The 20,974-nt window shown below is 41.9% G+C and overlaps 1 protein-coding gene across 5 annotated transcripts in view; it reads left to right on the top strand.

The window, feature by feature from the left end:
- Galk2 (galactokinase 2) overlaps nucleotides 1–20,974 on the top strand; it is a 123,919-nt gene that overhangs the window by 61,332 nt on the left and 41,613 nt on the right. For all 5 annotated transcript variants that reach the window (XM_060372082.1, XM_060372081.1, XM_021655941.2 and 2 more), the window contains exons 6-7: nucleotides 3,042–3,140; nucleotides 4,492–4,644. In XM_060372082.1, the coding sequence (XP_060228065.1) occupies nucleotides 3,042–3,140; nucleotides 4,492–4,644 (252 nt within the window). The remainder of the gene's footprint in view (nucleotides 1–3,041; nucleotides 3,141–4,491; nucleotides 4,645–20,974) is intronic.

Here is a 20,974-nt window from a genome sequence, read left to right as displayed (position 1 = left end):
TTTTGACCTTTCGGTCACTAATTTATTTTTAATGTGTCTATTGTGGACAAACCATTGGCTGTCACACGCAATGCCTTTGATGCCAAAATTCGAGGTTTACCTCATGTCACAAGGCAAAGTTAATGTTAGGGAAGCCACATGAGCAACACGAGCTATGACTCTTGTTGAAGTTGTCAGATGACATTTGGGCAGCTCTTCTCAAGGAAGGAAGCAATAGCAGTTTATTGAGTTCTTAGGACATACCTGGCAGCATATGAGGCATTGACACTGAGGAAACCCCACAGTTTATCTCTCACAGACTCAAAGGGTTTGGGGGAAAAAGAGATGCAGTGGAAACATGATACAGTTAAGGACCAGTAATAAGCACCTGATCCATCCTTTACTACTTAAGTGGACTGTGGTATAGGTGCTTGTATTAGTCAGTGTTCTCTAGAGTAACAGAATTTACAAATTGAATCTTTCCCTGTCTCCATCTCTATATATACTATATACTTTTATCTATCTATCTATCTATCTATCTATCTATCTATCTATCTATCTATCTATCTATCTATCGGGTTTATTGGAATGACTTACAGGTGGCAATCCAGCTAATCCAACAATGGCTGCTGTGAACAGACAGTCCAGGAATCCATTAATTGCTCAGTCCACAGGCTGGATGTGTCAGCTGGTCTTCAGTATATACTGGAACCCAAAGAAGTAGACTCCGATGCTAGTGGCTGTGCTAGCAAGGCAAGGGCAAGCAGGCAAAGAACAAATGCCTCCTTTCATGCCCTTATGTAGGCTTCCAGCAGAAGGTGTCGCCCAGATTGAAGGAGTATCTTCCCACCTCAAGATCTAGATCAAAGCTGTGTGTGTTCTTACCTCAAAGGTCTAGACTAGCAGTAGATTCACTCACTTCTACCCAAGCCAAGGTAATTTCTCACAGGTGTGCTCTTCATTTCTAGATTACAGTTCATTCCAGATATAGTCACTGACAACCGAGAATCGCCCTCACAGCGCTATGGGCTCCCATAGCCGGCTGGAGAGGGAGGAATAAACCCACCTAAAGCAGTTTGTAGAGGAATTTCAATTCAGAATATGGCTGCTCTGGCAAGAGATCACATCCAAAGACCTTCTAGGTCTGTGTCATCAGGCTGGAATACATTACATGCCTTTAATCTTAGGAGGCAGAGATAAGTAGATCTCTGAGTTCAAGGCCAGCCTGGTATAGAAAGTTTCAGGTAAAGAAAAGCTTAGGTCTCAGCGTGGTGGTACATGCCTTTAATCCCAGCAGTCAGGAGACAGAGGCATGCAGATCTCTGAGTTCTAGTCTGTGCTGTTTAGGCAGTTCAGTTGAGTTGAGAGGCAATGAAGTGGAGTTGAGTCCCTGGCAGTTCAGTTCTTGGATTTCAGAGGCAGTTTTACAGGAGAGTTTTACAGAGACAGGTTGAAGAGAGAACAAGCTAGACAAAGATGAAGATACAATGAGCCAGAGAATGAGACTGAACCTTAGAACAGATTGCTAAGGCTAGTTTGAGGCCAGAAAGAGCAATTCAGAGGCGAAGAGACAAGCCAGATTGAATCAGTCAGCTTGGAGAGGAATTTGAGCCAGAACAGCTGAGTTGAATCAACTAGCCAGAGTTCAGAAAGAACTAGAAATTTGAGCTTATTAGGCAGTAAGTGTTAGAGGCTTAAAACATTGTAGGCCTAGATTAGATTTTTATGGAAGATAGACGTTTCTAGGACTTGGCCTAGTTTAACAGAAGGAGGGAGTAAGCTTGTGAGACAACAATTACATCTGGAGAATAAAAGTTACTTTTACAAAAATTGTCATAATGTTAGAAGTAGGGAAAACAGAGGAATTCTATGGCACATGTGAATTTGTTGGGTATTGAGATGTTGAAAGGGGGATAAAAGAGTCCTGAGGAGGAGTGCTGGGCATTCAGAACAGTGTTTGTTCCACGTTTCTGGATTGAAGGGTTTGTGGAAACAGTGATGGGAGAACAGGCTGGATAGAGAGCTTGGTCACTGAAGAACGTGGGCACCATGTTGAGAAGATATAGGTAAGCAAGATATGTAAATAAGAGATGAGCACGGTACAACAGTGTTTTGGCATGATCACTCTGAACATTCAATGAAGCAAGCGAGAAATAAAGTCCTGAATCAAACGTTAAAAGAATGAATAAACAACCAAATAGCAATGTGGGTAACTGGCCAACACTGTCAGAGCTGCAGGGGCAGAGAGAAATAGGATACCAGAGTGGGCATAGCATTTCAGGAAGGCTTCATGATGGCAGATCTGAGTGGCATATATGTGGTCAATGACCTGAGTATTGAGTGGCAATAGGATTTGTATAGGACACAGGAAGTAACTACACAGGTTGTGTAGTTATGCATGAGGTGATCAAGAAGGCACCTCTACTTAGAAAAGAATGATTAAATAATCCAGTTTCACATTTGGTCTGGTTGCAAATTTAGGAGGCTTTGGATGCAAGATGAGGATTCTGAACTTACCATTAATCAATAGGAAGCAACCAATGATCCCTTAACATTTTCAATATGGATCAGAACCGCACCTCTTCATCCAAGTTTCTTTGTCATGGTTGTGCCTAGAGTGAGAAGCTCTATCCTTGCACTTGATGGACATGTCAGAGAGGCAGCATTACTTTTGGCTTGGAAGCTCTGCTGTGGCATTGGAGGCACAAGAATTGTCATTGTCATTGTCTGGAGACAAATGCAATTAAGTGCCTGAGGAGAGAGGTGTTGTGGACAGGAAGATAAGGGATGCTGTGTGCACTGAAGAGTCTTTTGGGGATAGAAAAAACAGCATGCATGTTCTGTTTTTATTCTAGACCCACCATGGAGTTGTTACTTGATCTTGGTAAGTTTTTCTACTGGGTTCGATGGTAATCTAGAACTGCTGTGAAGAGCACAGTATTCTAGGCAGTTGCTATATAGTTGACCATAGTTGGTACTGGAATTCAAACCTATCTGACATATCTAGCATGAAAAATAGATTATAATTATGTCCCAGTACAAATGAATGTTTGCTTTCCCAGGTGGAACTTGCAGAAATCTGTGCCAAGAGTGAGCGTTACATAGGCACTGAAGGAGGAGGCATGGACCAGTCCATATCATTTCTTGCAGAAGAAGGAACTGTGAGTAACACTGAGCCATTTGAAAATTTCAGCTTGGGAAAATATCCAGAGGAGAAGGCTTGCAGCCCCCAGCATGCATGGTTACAAGAACTCTATTCTTCAAGGCTCTATTGTAGTCCATTGCCCAATTGTTTTGTAACTTGGGTCTACCAGTAGTGAATGTACTCTATTTCATATTGATTTCCTCTACCATAAGCATCCAGAATCACACTTCAAAGTTTTTTTTTCTCATATGTCTAGGTTTATTTTATTATTTTATTTTTTTCTCCATATCTCATTGTTAAGATTGAGATTTCTCAATTCCCTCCTGGGGACCTTCTTTCCTGACCTTGCATGAAATCACTTCATCTTGTGGTATTTCATAATCTCATGTTGGCTTTAAACCCAAATGTTAGTTCTCTTACCACATATATGCACAGCCCCTCTTTTTGTAAATGATTCTTTGGTGTCATTTTTCACTGTCAACATTTCTGGGGTTTTGGTGGTAGAGGAAGAATGTTGATGGCAGGCCAGGAATAAATTCTTGGGTTCAATAGCACTTCCTCTTGGCTATCAGCTCCTTCAGGCAAGGCAGAGGTTTGGGGTTTTGCCTGTAAACTGCCCATTTCCAAAATAGAAGCAGGCGTCTCTTTAAGATAGTTCTTAGCTTTGCATCAGATTCCTTCAGGCTTGCCTTTTCCCCAAGAACACCTGGATCTGTCTGATTAAGAAAGAATATGTTTTGGTTGAGTCTTCTAAGCCAAAGACATAAGGTTCAAGAAAATTTGTTTGAACAGTAAAATTATACCTTAGGTGTTTTAGATGTGAACTGGCAAGCAGGTGTGGTGATGGTGGGGTTCTGTTGCAAGTGTTAATTAGGTACAGGGTCTGGAGAGAGTCTCCTGAACATGCAAAGTGCATCACCACCTGACCTTTCTCCTCTACCCTAGCCTATCACACTGTGAGCTCTAAGCTTTCGCTGAGTACCAGTGCACAAAGCTTCATGCACTCCCATGTCTTTTGCTGCCTCTCCACCTCTTCCTTCTTCCTGACATAGTCAATTGTTGGGATGCCCCCCCCAACACATGGTATGAAGGTGTGTCCCTATATTTCCTTTTTCAAAGGCTACACTAAAGTTGTCGGATTAGGTCCTTCTGTTGTCTGAACCTTACAGTGTGGTCACAGTGACACTTTCTGTTCACTGTTGTGTCTTCAGCACCTAATGCAATGCTGTCTATCAGTAAGTGGTGTTTGAATGAATGCAGCATTTTCATAGACTTTCTTAAGACAAAATAAATATGTAAAGGCTCAAATATTTTTTTGAATCCTAATAAATTATTGTCTCCTCCGTTCCCTTTTTTTCCCCCAATAGGCCAAGTTAATAGAATTCAGTCCTCTGAGAGCCACTGATGTGAAACTCCCCAGTGGAGCAGTCTTTGTGATTGCCAACAGCTGCGTGGAAATGAACAAGGCAGCCACTTCCCATTTCAACATCAGGGTGATGGAGTGCCGGCTGGCTGCGAAGGTATGGATGTGGCAAACCAGTGAATCTTGCTGGGTGCCTGTTCTTTCCTCCTTATTCTCTGTTGGCGTGTAGTTTTCCCTACACTTCAGAGCAACGCTCTGACTGCAGCTGCAGCACTCCAACTGCAAATCTTTGGGTCCAGAGCAATATGATTCCAAACAGATAAACCAACAGATACATCTGTTCTCCTCAGGCTCTTTAGAAACTGGATGAACTTTACAGCTGAGTCTCTGGGGTGACACTGGGGAAGAGACAACAGTAGCTGTTTGTGTCATACAGGCCCAAATAAAAGCAAACATTTCCTTAAGATCAAACAGTTGTGAGTTTGTTCCAGAGGTGGAAAAAGACAGTTGAGGAAACGACACAGCTGATCTTATTTTCCTAACAGGGATCTTGCAGCCTCGCCCCTCCCATCCCATCAGACACTTTATTTTTGCATTAGGACATTTCATATAGCTCAAAATATAGATGTGCTGGTATCCCCATGAGCTCAGAAGGAAGATTTCTTCATATGTCTGTTAGGGAAATACCCACCAGGAGGGAGGTTCCACAGAGTAGCACCTTTGGCAGTCAAGCCTTAAATCTATTAAGGAAGTATTTATATTTACTGAGTCACCATTGGACAGTGTGCAGCAGGCATAGCAAAGGGTTCAGGACATAGGACCAGAGAGAGTGAAGTTAAAATTCAGATGCAAAAAGGAAGGAGGTATCATGTAATCAGGTAATGAGCAATGTGATATGCTAAAACAGGACAAAGACATGACCCATCACAGAGTACCCAGAATGGCATGTGACATGGCCAGGAACTTGCAGAAAACAGGATGGACACCAGAGTTTGGATTCTGGGTCAGGGGCTGCTCTGTACTTCCTTCTAATTATCTTCTGTTGATCTTGTTCTGGTCCACACAACATGTCCCATCCCTGTGCAGGTTAATTCCTGTAAGTGTCTTCCATGTAGGCCATCTTGGTTGAGTTCCCAAAGTTCCTTGTCAGAGATCTCTATTTGAAAGAATTATAGACCTATCAAGTCAGCACATCTACACTGAGCTCAGCTCCCTACCCCCAGCCTTTTATTTTTTCATCTATCAGATTGGCATGTAGCAACGTTAGCATTCTCTTCTGCTCTGTTCCTTAAATATCAGTTTGTCGTCTTCTCACTCATTCTTCAAATAATGGGTTGATGGTTTAGAAATTTAAGCCTGAATCAAGGAGCCATCTTGTTTACCATTTTTCCAAAATTTTCTACTGCTTTGGAATCATGTAAAAAAGCCTTATTTTACTGAACTGAGAAGAGTTGCCATTTGTTGGGAAGGAATTGTTAGACAGTGGAGAAATTCACTCTTTCAACCATCACAGGAAAAATAGCTTATGGGATACAGTGCAAGGAGGAAGTGGTCCAGGCAGGGACTACAGTACCCCTGATACATAGGACTGTTGCCTGGGTGAGCACGGGGCTGGGATTTCTTCATTTAGGAGACTTGTTCAGTTAGGGTGGAGGTATTTGTGTGCACTTTCCTGGCCCGTAAGAGAAGGAGGGCAGTACAGGCTGGCTGGGTACTTCACCTGCTGCCCATGTAAGTTTTAGTTGTGCCATCTCTGCCATGCAATAAGGGAGTGCAAGCTGCTCATAGTTCAATCCTGATCCAAGACTCAGGCCGCAGGCGTCCAGGCTGAAGTTCTATGGTATTCGGTTGTAGCATTCCAAGACTGGCAGTTTGGGGTTCCTGGACCATGCTAGTGAAGATCTCTCTAAGGGGAACCAGCCCCATTTTTTGATCTCTTATTAATTGCCCTCCCCCCACTCCACTATCACTGTAAGGCCTAAGGCTGGTGTAGCTTACCTCAGCATCTCCTAGCATTCCCCACAGTCAGTCACCACTCTCATCTCAGGGGACTTCCCACATGCCCAGGACAGTTTTTTCTTAGCCCTCTTTGAAATATTCCTAAATGACCCTCAAAGAAGCCTTACTTGACTTCTTTCTTTCTAAGCTAAGTAGTGATCCCTCTACAACTTGTAGCACTTAGGAATGTAGAGATCCCTAGACTTGTAAAACATTGTCAAGTGGAAAGGAGTAACTGGGACATAGTAGTTAGTCATTCCCTTATTCAACAGATGCTCATCCTGGGCTCATGTCTGCCAACTCGGGACAGAGTTAAGATGAATGCAGTCCATGTCTCGGGTAAAACTGAATGTGAAAGAAGAGGTAGACGGTAAATAAATGCCTGCTTCCAGAAAACACTGTTGATTTGTAGCCATCCAGGGCATGCCTCTGGCTATGCCCTCTTCTCTGCAATGATTCCAAGCCTTGAGAGGAGGGGTATGATGAGGGTGTCCCACTTAGGAATGGGTGTCCCAAAGTCTCTCATTCTCTGCCCCTGCATCAGTTGTGGGTTTCTGTATTGATCACCATGTACTACTACTATTATTCTGCTGAGTGTAGTATTAAACTGACAGCTAATGACTTAGCATTGTAACATAGATTAGTGTATTCCTCAACTCTCATCAGAACCTTCGATTTGATTCCTGCTTTATAAGGCTGTGAAGTTGGGAGAGTATAGCTACAATGATTTAGGAATTTTTTTTTTCTGGAAAACTTGGGGGTCAATTTTTTTTTTTTACAGAAAGATTTAGATTTTTAAATCTGGAGTCTACTCATTGAAATAATTGTTAAAGTGATGGAGGAAAATGTTATACTAGTAAGCTTTGTAGCCTCTTAACCAGTACGCACATGGCAGAAGCAGTGTGTGTTCAAGGACCCTCTCCTGCTGGGACACACTTCCTCTTTGCGAGGTAGAAGGCTGCAGTGTTTTCCTTGAGGGCTTACTCATTTGTTTTTTTATCTTGAGGTTGATGAGTAAGTGTTGTTGTCCTAAGGAGACTCCAAACATACACAACGTTATTTTGGGGGTTCTAGCACGGAATCTGAGGTCTCGTGCCAGAGCCGCGGCAACCTGGAGCAAGTGTGATGCGTGTGACGGGCTCGTGGGGTGACTACTCACTTCCAAAGACACAGGAAGGATCCTGGGAGCTGAACTGTGTCTCTGGAGGCGTAGTGAAGCATTGGGGAATGAACTTTCAGCTCCTAGAGCTATCTAGAAGAAGGGGCATGTCTTTTGTAGCTGAAGCTTTTAACCAAGGTCAGAACCTCTAATTCTTGAGGATGTCTTCTGAGAACCTTGCTCTGTACACCTAGGCGGGCCTGGAACTGGTCTAGAATGGCCTCAAAATTACCATCCTCCAGCCTCCATCTCCTAAGAGCTGGGATTATGAGCACGTACTGTCACACGCAGTTGAAATATGATTGGAATTTAATCGTATAACTCCATATGTGTTTAAAGGTACTTTGTCATTGAAATTGGAACTGAATTTGGCTATTTGATACTCATTACTCTAAGATGGTATAAAGCACATTTTAAAAACCAAATTTGCTCATAAACAAGACTTCATTTGGGTAAAAGCAGGCACAGTTCCTTTTTCTCAATTAGTTCTCTGAGAATTTAATGCCATGTATTTTGATAGTAATCACCCCTCCCTCGACCATTTTCAGATCCACACTACCCCTTAACCAGCCTTTTTCTTTTTCTTTTTAAAATAAACCCCGGTGTTCATCTTGGGTGGTAGTATATGCCTTTAATCCCAGCGTTGGGGAAGCAGAGGGCAAGCCTGGTCTGCATAGTAAGTTTCAGGCCAGCCATCGTGTATAAGATAATGCCTCAAAACCCAAGCCAAACTGAGCCAAATGAAACAACCTTAACCCTCCAAAGTACCAAGCTCCAACTATACCATCAAGGTCAATTATTCTTGGAGTGTGTGGCCGTACATTGGAGTATGGTTGATTTACCAAGGGCTGTACTCTTAAATGTGACTTAAAGAAAGTCAGCTCTCTATTTCCCACAGCCATCAGTTGGCAATCACTTATTAGGTAGGAGTGGGACATCATGACCCCCTCCCCTCTCCATGCTGAGATTTTGTCTGGCCTGAGCCTGCACAGGTACTGAGCTTGATGTCACAACTGCTGAAAGTTCATTTTGCAACCACCCTGTGGTGCCTTGGAAAACACTGTTCCCTTGCAGTCTTTTTTTTTTTTTTTTTTTTTTTTTTAAGATTTATTTATTATTTATACAGTATTCTGCTTACATGCCAGAAGAGGGCACCAGATCTCACTATAAATGGTTGTGAGACACCATGTAGTTGCTGGGAGTTGGACCTTTGGAATAGCAGACAGTGCTCTTAACCACTGAGCCAGCTCTGCAGCCCTGAGATTCTTCCCACCCCTTCTTTCTCAGTGAGCACTGGAAAGAAGGGATATCATATGATGTCTCATTGATGCTGAGAATTTTGCAGTCTTTATTCTCTGCAACTTGGCAAATTATGGGTCTTTGTATTAATTGTCTCTATTGCAGAAAGAAGCTTTGCTGGTATAAATTGAGAGATGCAGTAATTTATGGATATAATAATAAATAATTAGGAATTGGTTTAATATTACATCTATTCAGCAGAATAATAGTAGTTTCTTCCTCAAGGCCTGTCTAGCATCAGGTTTTTGGATCCAGTAACTACTCCAAGTATGGGCTTCATCTTGTGGGGAGAGCCTTAAATCACAGGTCACAGGTGATTAGTCACTCCCATGACATTGGTGCGCTTTGCACAGTGGACATGTCAAACTAGGCCAGTTAAAGATCACTACTACAGGAGAAAAATAACCATCAGTCTTACCCAGACATGCACACTGAGGGCCACAGTTCATTTTTAAAGGTGAAATATAAGAAGGTAACATCCCATCCATTTAAAGCATAAATTGGTTTCTTTCCAAAAATGGAGGAGAGTTAAGGTATCATTCACCCTCATTCTAGCTTTTCAAATGTATGAGAGATAGCACATTAAATCTTTAATCCTAAATACTTGCTGCATAGAATCTAGAAGCCTCTACATAGAGAAATGAACATCCCAGTTTCTTCTTTTGCATAAACACATGTCATTTTGCAAACAGGGTTGGTAACAGTCAGGTACATGGCTACCATGCAGTACAGCTTTCCTGTCTTTCACATTTCCCATCATTCATGGTTTCATATCCATTTGTTACTCAAGAAGACTGTTGGTTCCTGTCTTCCTTCTTCAGTTTCACTCAAAAGGGGATGCTGACCATGCACTGTAAATGACAGGCATTTCAGACAGAATGGTAGAATTTCTTGAGTCACACTTAGTTTTAGTTTTAAGCGGATTAACTTCTTAGAGAATGCACAACATTCAGTGTTGACTGTGGGAGGGCCAGTTTTTAGAAGATACTTCAACAGTAATATGTTCCGCTTTCCCCTTACTTTAGTGTTATTAAACACAGCATCTTTATGCATTTTAATCATCTCCAGCTCCAGAAGATCCAACGTTTCTGGCCTCTACAGACATTTGCCCTCAGGTGTTCTTAACCTCTCCACACAATTAAAAAATAAAAATAAAGTCTATGTGTGCCTGTGTGGATGTGCGTGCAGGTGCTTGTAGAGGCCAGAAGATGGTATTGGATTCACTGGAGCAGGAGTTATAAGTAGTTGTGAGTTGCTCCTGTGGTTGAGGACCTTACTTGGGTCCTCTTCAAGAAAAGTCTCCAGCCCCAACTTACTTAACTTTTAACCAGGTATAAGGAACATGAACTGGAAAGAAAAGACCTGTAGTCAGTAAGTGGAGCTGGCATCACTGGACATCCATTTGTTGAAGAGTAAAATTTAGGTATGCAGCTCTCACCTTGCACAAAAATCAATTCGAACTGGATTAAAAGCATTGCTTAAAAACTAGAAATGCTGAAACTGATAAGGGAAAATGCTTCTGGGTATAGGCATAAGAAAAAATTTCTAGCTAGAATCCCAAATAACACAGGAATTTATTTAACTTGATAAATGGAATTATATGAAATTAAAATGCTCTCCCACAGCAAAAGAAACATAGTGACCAAAAAACCTACAGGATGGGAGGAAATTTTTTTGAGTCATACTTCAGAGAGTGGAGGAATGTCTAAAATAAAAGAATGAATAAATAAATAAATAAATAACCTTTGCCAATAAGTAAACAGGCCAGTGAACTGAACAGCCAGTTCTCAAATAAATACAAATGGCCAATAAATGTCTTTTAAAATGTTCAACATCCTTAGCCATTAGAAAAATTCAAAGAAAAAATACTTTGTGATTTAACCCCACCCAAGTTAGACTGGCTATCACCAAGATAATGACGGGTGTTTTCCCTGTGGTGGGGTTGGGTGAGTGAATTGGCGCAGCCACCGTGGCACACCTGCACGTCCATGTTTACTGCTGCTCTACTTACAATGCCAAGGAAATGGAATTGGCTTAGATGTCCTTCAACAGGTGAATGATAATGAAAACGTGTTAGCACATATGCACAATGAATTTTATTCAGCTATAAGGAGAGCTGGAGCTATGAATTTTGCAAGGAAACGGTGGAACCCAGGCTCACAAAGATCAACATTACACGTTCACTAGGACAGTGCAAGTGATAGCTTCTAAACGTTAAGTCTGTGTATTTAGGTCCGTGCAAGTGTAGGGAGGAGCCAGAGGGGGTTGACATTGGTTGCCAGTTATTGCCAAACTGTTTCAACCCAGCAGCTGCCAAAGTAACGACACAGAGACTTTATTAATATGAAAGCTTGGCCTTAGCTTAGGCTTGCTCCCAACTAGCTGTTATAACTTAAATTAACCTGTTTATTCTAATTTACATTCTGCCATATGGCTTGTTACCTCTCCTGTTTACCATCATCTGTTTCTTCCTCCATGTCTGAATGGTGAATCCCTGTGCCTGATTCTTTCCCCATATTCCTATCTTTGCTGGATGTCCTGCCCTTCCTCTCTTGCTTTATGATAGGCCATTCATCTCTTTATTAAACCAATCAAAAGGTGTTGGAGAAGATGTTTACAGATCATTGAGACAGGTGATGCTGCATAAGTGTAACAATACCAAACTCTGGTCTCTGTGTCCAAAAACCAGTATTTGAAGAATACAAAGTAACCTTTACACAGGGCACAAGAGATCATCCCAACATCTCCCTTTTTAGTCCAATAAAAGTCTCTTTCTCTAATATCAATAAACTGTATATAATAAGAACAATTATGAAAACTATCAAGTTAGAATTACATTCACAATGTCTAACCCATTTGTATTTGCAACCTTGGAGAAAATACTGCATTATTTATTCTATCTTGGTGAGTTTAAAGTTCTGTACCTAAGTTACTTTCTAGCATAAATTATATTTATCAACCTAACATCCTTTTTTTTTTTTTTAGAGCTTAAAACATTTTCTTAATCTTTAACAACTTAAGGTTTTATGTCTATCAAACTTCATAAATTTTACATGTCTTTTGTAAGTTTCTTTTCTGAATTTGGTAACAAGGAAAACTGTGAGACTATAACTATCTAGTCTTCAACCTGATCAGCCAAATAATGTCCTTAAAGACCTAGAGGATGGATGCACACCAATCTTGGGTTTATGTAAGGAAAGACTGAAGCCATCTTCATTCTGTTGGCGTTTGGTCCTTTTTTCTGTGGATGTGTGGGCTGTGGAGGTACCATGCAATTCTGCATTTGTAAATGCTGGGATAGAAGGCTAAGCTGTCACACTGCTCTAAAAGGCCAGCCTATCTCCTAAGAAAGTGGGCCTTCCATAGAAGAACTGGTGCCAAAGGGCATTTTGGCCTAAGAAATATGTTCTGTTGGTGAATGTAAGAACTCAAAGGTATGCTGGGAGACAAACATGCAAGCTACGTGGCCAAAGCTTTTGAATGACTGAGTTGAACTGTCACACTGCTCTGGCAGCAGGCTTATCCCTTTAAACCCTTTAAACACTTGCAGGAGACAGGCAGCAGTCACACCTGATGCAAAGAGACACAGGACTATACAGGTGGCAAAGTTCGCACCAGCCTCGTTAGGGCCCCAAATTCAAAGGCTACAATTCACATGTTTGAAAGAGGGAACTGTCCATTTCTTATGGAGAAAGGGGTGAGCCAAAACAAATGTAAAACCCAGGTCCAAACCTCTAAACAGGTACAAGGTGCCTAGGGTGTGCTTAAGCATTAAACGTAGAAAGAAATTTATATAAACTTTATTTAAAAGGTATTGCCTTTTCTGTTGCCCAGGGCACTGGCTTGTCTTTTTAAACATGAGGGCTTCTCTCAGGAGACAGGTAGTGAGAGACAGGTAGTAACTCATCCGTATACAATAGACTCCCAAGAGCCCAGAGAAGGATATTTAGATCTATACAACCTTGTTTTGATTTCAACATGATAATGATTGTATGGTCAATAATGGAGGAAACAAAGTAAAGGAGGTTAGATTCAGAGATCTTTCTTTTTCTACTTTCTCCTTCTTTCTCTCCTACTTACTGATAGGGTGAAAAAGGGAGAGAAGGTGTTGCAGGATATTTGATCCCATTGTGAACCCCAAAATTTGTGAACTGTAAAACCCCATTTATTATTTGGTTTGGCTGAGCCCTAACACATACCATTAATCCAAGAACTTTCTGTTTATTGAAAACGGTTGATTATGGTGTGGCTCACCCAGCCCTAGCTCACACCTTCAATCCAAGAGCTCTCTGTATACTGGATCTAATAAAGTTAACCCTAGGTGAAGAAGCAGAGGAAGAAACCCGCTGACAGGGATTAAAGAGCAGGAGGGACTTCGAGTGGAGGGGTATTTAAGACAGTGTAGAAGAAGCAGAGCATTTTATTGATCAAACAGGTGTAAGTTGTTAGGCAAGGTAACAAGCATCATTTGGGGCATGTGAGTGTTTGCTCATAAAAGACAGCAGGCAGACCCTGGGGGCAAACCAATTAACAATCAAACACAAGACCAAGCTGTTACACATGGGGCGTCGCTTTCCACCTGATAGACTTTGGGCCTAATGCCTGCAACTAGTGCAAAAAGCTTGGATTTTGTGCCACCACGTTGAACACAGATATCGACACTGGGCTTCCATACTCCACCAGATACCCACGTAAAGACACAAAATTTAGGCTTTTTCCCAACTAGCTTGTATAACTTAAATTAACCCATTTATACTAATCTTCATTCTGCCATGCAGCTCATTACCTTTCTTTACTTCTGGCACCTGTTCTGTTTCTACCTCCAAGGCAAATCCTTGCTCCTGATTCTTTCCCCAGTTCCCATCTCTGCAGGGTGTCCCGCCCTTCTGCTTCCGCTTCTGCTTTGCTACAGGCTATTCAGCTCTTTATTAAAATAATCAGAAGGTGGTGGAGAACACTGAGACAGGTGATGCTTCATCAAAATAACAATACCAAAGTCTGGCCTGTTCCCAGCTCTTTGCCAGTACAGAAATAAACATTTGAATAATACAAAGGCGACATTTACGCAGTGCACAAGAGATTATCCCAGCAAGATTATCTAGCAAGGAAGCTAGAAAGGGAGCCATGAGGTTGGAAAGAAGGGGCTTTAAGAAAGAGGGTGAGAGGGCAACGGAGCACATAGTTATGAGAGAAGGAGGGGAATCGCTGGAGACCGGAGTGTGTAGTGGGGTCAGGCTGGGAGCTGACCAGGGAGTAGAAGTGATCACTTCTGAACTGAACTTGCATTTTCTTAATCAGTATTCTTCAATATTATACTTACATAGCATGTACATCGTATTAGATATCATAAACTAAACCAAACCCAAACAAAACACTTTGTTTCAAACACTCTACGAATTTTCTCTCTTTTACATTGTGGGAAATAGAAAGCTGAAAGACTTCACAGTGAGGAATGTAGTTTAACTCTCACTTCTGTGGATATTAGAACCTAAGTCTAAGTTCTGGAAAGGGGGGGGAGGATATGATAAGCCTGTCACAGAGGCATGTGCAGGGATGTGGCTGTGATGTCTCATTTTTGCTTAGTAATCTGAGTCTATTAAACGCATTTATTCTTCCATTGTTGACAGCACATAAATTAATTTCATTTTTATTTGGAAATGGTTTTAACTAAATAAAGAAGTAGACTCTCAGGTAAAAATGTCAAAGATGCTTATTTAACCTGGACAGACCTGCTTTGAACATCAGTGGAGAATGGCTAACCAGAAAAGTTTTCAGAATGACATATTAGAAAGAAAGCCACAGGTCAGAGGTGCAGGGGCCAGCACACACTTTCCCTATGCCTTGTGCTTCTAAAATACTCCTGTGAATCTGAGTTTCTCTCATACCTATGTATTGTAAGGAAGTTCAGGAGACTCGTGAAGGGGATTTTAATTCATTTTGCTTTAATATTGACAGCGCCTTCTACTCTTGAGTTTTTCTTCCTCTGACTCTCGCCATCATCTTTCAAAACCTAATTGATTTAGATTCATTAAAAGTTAGAGTCTTGTAGAGCATTTGAACTAAAATTAAGAACATTCAAAGCAAACTCAATAGAGATTTATAACGATTGCTTGCGTAAATGATACTTTTAAGTGAAGCACATTTTTATTTTCTTAAATTAACAAAGTGACCAGGAATCTTTAGTGGGCACAAAATTTTTCATATTTTACACATATTTCATGGCTTAAGCTTTTCCAGAAATATTGTATGTCTATTATATTGAGGGATAAAATATGTGACGCCAATATGAAAAGTCTTGGGAGGAGGAAACGAACATGGCTTTTCTACTGTTTGTGGCAATAAGGGAAGCAGTGAAGTAGAGAGTTTTCATGACACTTCAAGAAAAATGTACAGTGATCCTTTGGAAGGCCTGTCTGGCTGGGAGCCATCACTTACCACGTTCTTTAGCTCTTGTCACTTTGTGGTCAGAACGGAACTGGTTCTTTGACTGGTGGTCGAATGTCAGAAAAGTTGGCACGGTGTTCCCTGACAATTTCCTTGAATTTGAGCAGAAAACCCAGATACGCAAGACTGCGGTCAACTTCACTCATTCTGTGTTTTCAGCATGCTCTGCCAGACCTCTGGTGAGTGTAGTTGTCAGAACACAGGGAGCTCAGGCTTCAGGGAAGGACAGAGGAATGAGGGGTGGCCTGAGCAATGGAACTGGAAAGTGCCAGAGCCCTCAGTACTGTGCTGGCCTTGCCAGTAGGAGGGAAGCCATTGAGGCTGTGGCAGGGGCTTTGAAGAAATATTTCTTTGGTAGCAGAAACACATTGTTTAGTTGAAAAGAATTGGATTGCATCAGAAAGGTGGGATGCTAAGGGAGAGACATAGTTAGGTGTGGTATGTACACTTGTCATCCAGTCCTTGGGGGATGAGTCAAAACTACAGAGTGATAACCTGTCTCAACACAAAAACAAAGTAACAGAAACAAATAAAGAAAAAAAAAGAGAAAAACTACTACCACACTGAGAAAAAAAAAATTGGCTAGAAAGCCAATAATTGGTTTTTATTTTTCTTTTTGGTAGGTTTTTCCTTCCTTCCTTCCTTCTTTTTCCTTATCTATTTCTTCCCTCCACTCCCCAATCTTTCTGCCCCATATTGCTGGTCCCTTTTCTCCTCTCATGATCCTCTTTCTGGTTTTCTTTTTTTTTTAATTTTTTTTATTTTTTATTATTTATTCTTCATGGTCTCTTCTTCAGTTCCTTCCTCTAGGTTCCTGTTTTAAGCCTTTGGTTTTGGCTTCCCTCAGTGATGGTTTATAAACTATAAGCAGAAATCAATTCTTTCCTCTGCAAGTTGGTTTTGTACATGGCGGTTATCACTGCAACAGAAAGCCAACTGGGGCGCTTACCTGGTGAGCCGTCTGGGAACTGTTTTTCTACTGGCTGGTTAGTACTCCTAAATGGAATAAGGAAGCCAGAGAAGTAGATTCTGACAGCCATGGTCCTGAGGTGGGCTCCGTATCCTTGCAGTGCCATGCCCTTTTGTCCACTGTCTGAAAGAGTGTTTCCTTGTTGTAGAAGAGTACTTAGTATTTTAGTTTTCAGCTGGGCCACCCTGTAAGTACTAGGACGTTCACACTTTGAGAGCAGCCCAATGAGTGATGCCTGTGAGTCAGCAGTAAACACCCCTTCGTCTTACTTCTAGGCAAAGATACAGCTGAGGTTTACACATACCAGTCTTGAAAGGCCAGTAGTCTCAATTTTACCTGTCCTTGTCAGTGCCTCTGCTTGTGGCTTCACTTCCTGTGTCACTTCACATTTCTCTACTGAGAATTAGGCTCACTTGCCTCACAAATTCTCTTCCTTATCATCTAGCCTCAAGGCCTCTTCAGAGAGAAACCTAACTAATGTAGGATCCTAACCTGTTCATTCTTACTTTCCCCATCACTGTGGGCAAAGTACAGTTGCCTTTTCGCTACCCTCCCTGAGGCGGTATCTGATGTGAACCCTTCATGTTTGCTGTGGTGGAAGCAAGTGCTGAATGCTGAAGAACTTCTGTCTCTAAGCTTCTCCATGGGAATCTGTGAGGAAGTGACCTGCAGTCCTGACTCATGCCCCTGCTCCCAGATGTAAGGTGTACCAGCCACGAAGGCAGCAGTGACAAGATCCCTGAGCAAGTGGCCTCCCTCACCCGCTCCTCACCTACAGGTCATCTTTCTGATCCTTGAGCCACATTTCTAAGGGCTTAAGTGTCTTTCCTACTTTGCTTCCTCACAGCGTCGCAGCAGCCCATGGGTTATGCAGCTGTCCTTGTGATTATGTGGGAGATTTCCTTCTTTAACTGAAATGCACAACTTGGCTCAGTAGATTCCTTAGCTGCAAGGGAAGTAGACAGGGGCCAACAGCAAACTGTGGTATTGCCGACCTGAATCACACCACTTGATGCTAGTGCCTCTGCCTACAGGGAAAAGCAGTGGGGACACTCCCTTTGGGAACGGCCCATGGGCATGCCTAGCAGAGTGGTCACAAGCCACTAGGGCGGATGTTTTCTTTTACAAGTGTCTAGGGCGGCATGACTGGTTCATGTAAAGATGGAGATGGGCAGTGTCATAGGGAAGGACTGTTTTTGTTTCCCTTCATTCTTTCCATTCCTCCTCTCCTCCCATTCCCTCTCCTTTCCCTCTGTCTTTCAGAGGATGCACTTGTCAAAAGTTTTCTACCTTTTTTACTTACTAGTTAGCCGATTGTATGTATCACTGTCATCTCTCTTTTAGTCATATTTTTAAATTTAGCCTTTGAAGATCTGGTACATTTGTACAGTGTGTACTGATCATGTGTGTTCACTACTACAGACTAACGCTCCCCACCCTGTCTCTCTCCCGGCTCTATGCTGCCCTCCTCTCTCTCTCTCTCTCTTTCTGTTATTAAATAATCCTAGTCATCTAGAACTGAGTTTGCGGCTCTTTCTTTGCCTGCTGTCTTTCATAGCCCCGGGAGTTACTCGACAGGTGGGGGACGGGAGGACAGGCATCAGCAGGCTTACTCAGCTCTGAACCCTTTAAACCTGTCAGGCAAGGTGTGCACATAATAGTGTAATAGTGGCACAGCTATTATGGGGCTACCCACTCATTTTCTGGTTGGATTTGAGACCTGCCCACAAGGGGGAACTCATGCCTGGTACTCTAAGCCTGGTCACAACTCGATGGGGGGGAAGTCAGGCCCCAGGAGTGAGCTTACTACCTCTAAGCCTGGTCACAGCTCCATGGCGGGGGAAGTCAGGCCCTAGGAGTGAGCTTACTACTGTAGTTTGGCTAAATTGGTATGGTACAAAGCTGCCTTCTAAAAATTTACTTAGAAGGAATTGTAGATAAATGCTATTTCCAGCCGTAAGCAGAAAAGCTTCTCTGTAATGAATGACGGTGCACGCAGAGACTCATGGTTTTCAAGGTACTGAGAATAAAAGACAGTTGAATACTCAGCTCTAAACTGGACATTTATACCAGTACTGATAAGGCTTGGGGATTATTGCAGAAGAGGAGGTAGGAAGAATGTAGGAGTGGGAAGATAAGGGGAAGGGCTGAGAAAGTCTGTCTTCTGAGCATGGCACAGTCACAGAAGTCATAACCTCAGAGCTGCTATGACTGCTGCAGTGGTCTTATACAGGACCAGGCCAATCATCAGTTCATAATAAATTAGGAGAGACTCACAGGTCCCTATCCTACAGGCTGAACTACTAAATACCTGTTCTCCATTTGGTGGTGGCCTGGATTTCAGCGGGGGCCTGGAGCTTGGCTTCTGGATGGAGAATGGGGATTCTCTTTCTCTCAGGGGCAGCCAGAGCACTTTAGGGCAAGGCCTGAATACACTAGGCTGGAGTGTGGAAAAGGTTTTCCACAGAGTGTTACAGTTTAGCTCTTTTAGCATGAGATTGCCAGTGGCAGTGGAAACTCAGGTGTTCCAAAGCCTATGGTGACACCAAAGTGTTACAGCTCTTGGTTAAGCTACTGTGCTGAGCACAGCAGAGTTGCAGGTGAAAGCTCATGCCTGGCTGGCTTGCAGCTAAGACCCTGGTGAGACAAGGGCCCAGCTGGGGACAAATGATGAATCTCAGATGGCATGGTGGAAGGCCAATAGCATCACACAACACATAAACCCCAGCAACATGTTTATTTGAAATCAGGGATTTATAAACCTTTGAACAATGGGAGGGATTTTCAGGGTGAATGTGTATGATTCAATAGGATCAGTGGTCAGGGATACTTGATTTACATGTAGTGGTCCAGTGCCTCATTTTCCATGCGGTAGCCTGGTCATATCATAAAAAGAACAGAGAACTTAATTATTCTATAGGTGTGTGTGTGTGTGTGTGTGTGTGTGTGTGTGTGTGTGTGAATCTTCAAATACAGTTGAAGGCCACTGAGAAGACTAATATCCTTAGCAGGGTGGGGCATTTCTGGGAATTTCCAGATGGTTTTCCTATCAGGGAAAGGTCTGGCCTGTAATTTGCTTTGAGTGAAACTCCTTACAAGACCTGGGGTCACCTAGCTTGGGGAGGGGGGGTGTTTAGGGCCTTGATGAGAAAAGGAAGTCCACCATTATAGGCCAAGCACAAATAATTGGCTATCTGGAGATGTTAGATGTCAACCTAATCCAGCAAAGCCCCACAGATACTAATGGTTTCCTGTGAAGAGGCAGTCATTGTCTTCAGTTGTGTACCCACTGAGGCTCCCTCTAGGTTCCAGTGACTAGTTCCCAGCCCATGGTCTCATAGATGATCCTGGTTAAACACTGAGTCTCAAAAATAAAGTAAAAACAAAACAAAATACAAAAACGTGATTATGGGAGAGGGACTTGTGTGGAGAAGGGGTGTTTAATAGGGGTGGGAGAATGATTAGAGAGGCTGGGGTGCACTGATCAGAAGGGCCTTTATACGTGTATGAAATTGTTAAAGAACAAACTCAATAAGAGTAATATAAAGAAAAGGGGAACAAAAAACTGAAAAGAATTGAGACCCTGTTCTGTGAAATAACTTAACAGAAAAACAATTGCATTGTCTCTGTTCCCTGTTCTCCTTTAAAATCATCCCTTTTAAGTATATAAGCTGGGATTAAAGAAAAAAAGATGATTAATACATTTGAGAACTTTAGCTAGTAACATTTTTCAGAAGTGAGCAATTCTAACCGAACTTACAACCATTTTTTGGTAAGTCCTGCATCTTCTCCAAAAGGAAGAAAAACAGAACTAAAAAACCCAAAGCATCCAAAAAACAAATAGCCCAATTAAAAGTAGGGTAGAGAACTAAGCAGAGAGTTCTCAAAAGATGAAACACAAACGGCTGAAACACATTTAAAGAGATGTTCAACATACTTAGCCTAATATTTTAGAAGTGCAAATTAAAACTACTTTGAGATTTTATCTCACTCCAGTCAGAATGGCCAACATCAATAAAACAAATGACATCACATGCTGGCAAGGTTTTGTGGAAAGAGGAACAATTATTCATTGTTGGTGGATTGCAAACTTGTACATGAATGTGGAAATCAGTGTGGCAGTTCTTCAGGAAGCTCAAAATAGATCCAGTTATACTACTCTTTCATATATATATATATTCTACTACAGACACACTTGCTTATCTGTGTTCATTGCTGCTCTATTCATAAGAGCCAGAAGTTGGAAAGAGCCTAGATGTCCACCAACTGATGAATGGATAATGGAATGGAGAATGTGGTACATTAACACAAATAAATATTATTGAGCTGATAAGAAAAAATGAAATTTGTAGGTAAATGGATTGAACTTGAAAAAAAAAATCTTGACTGAGGTAACCCTGACTTTAAAAGGCAAATATTATGTTTTCTCTTATCTGTGGATATTAGCTTTTAAGCTTTCAAAATTTGTGCTACAATAATTACAGAGGTGAGGAACCTAGTAAGGGGGCATAAAGAACAAGAGGTTCTTCCAAGGAAGGGGAAATAAAATGTTAAAGAGAGATAAAGGGGAAACTAGAATAGGAGGATTAAATAGGGAGGGGGATGGAAGAGGAAGGT

Source organism: Meriones unguiculatus, chromosome 18 (genome assembly GCF_030254825.1).
Source record: "Meriones unguiculatus strain TT.TT164.6M chromosome 18, Bangor_MerUng_6.1, whole genome shotgun sequence".
Classification (NCBI taxonomy): Eukaryota; Metazoa; Chordata; class Mammalia; order Rodentia; family Muridae; genus Meriones; species Meriones unguiculatus.
The sequence above is the reverse complement of the archived record's forward strand: the minus strand, read 5'-3'. Positions and strand labels throughout refer to the sequence as shown.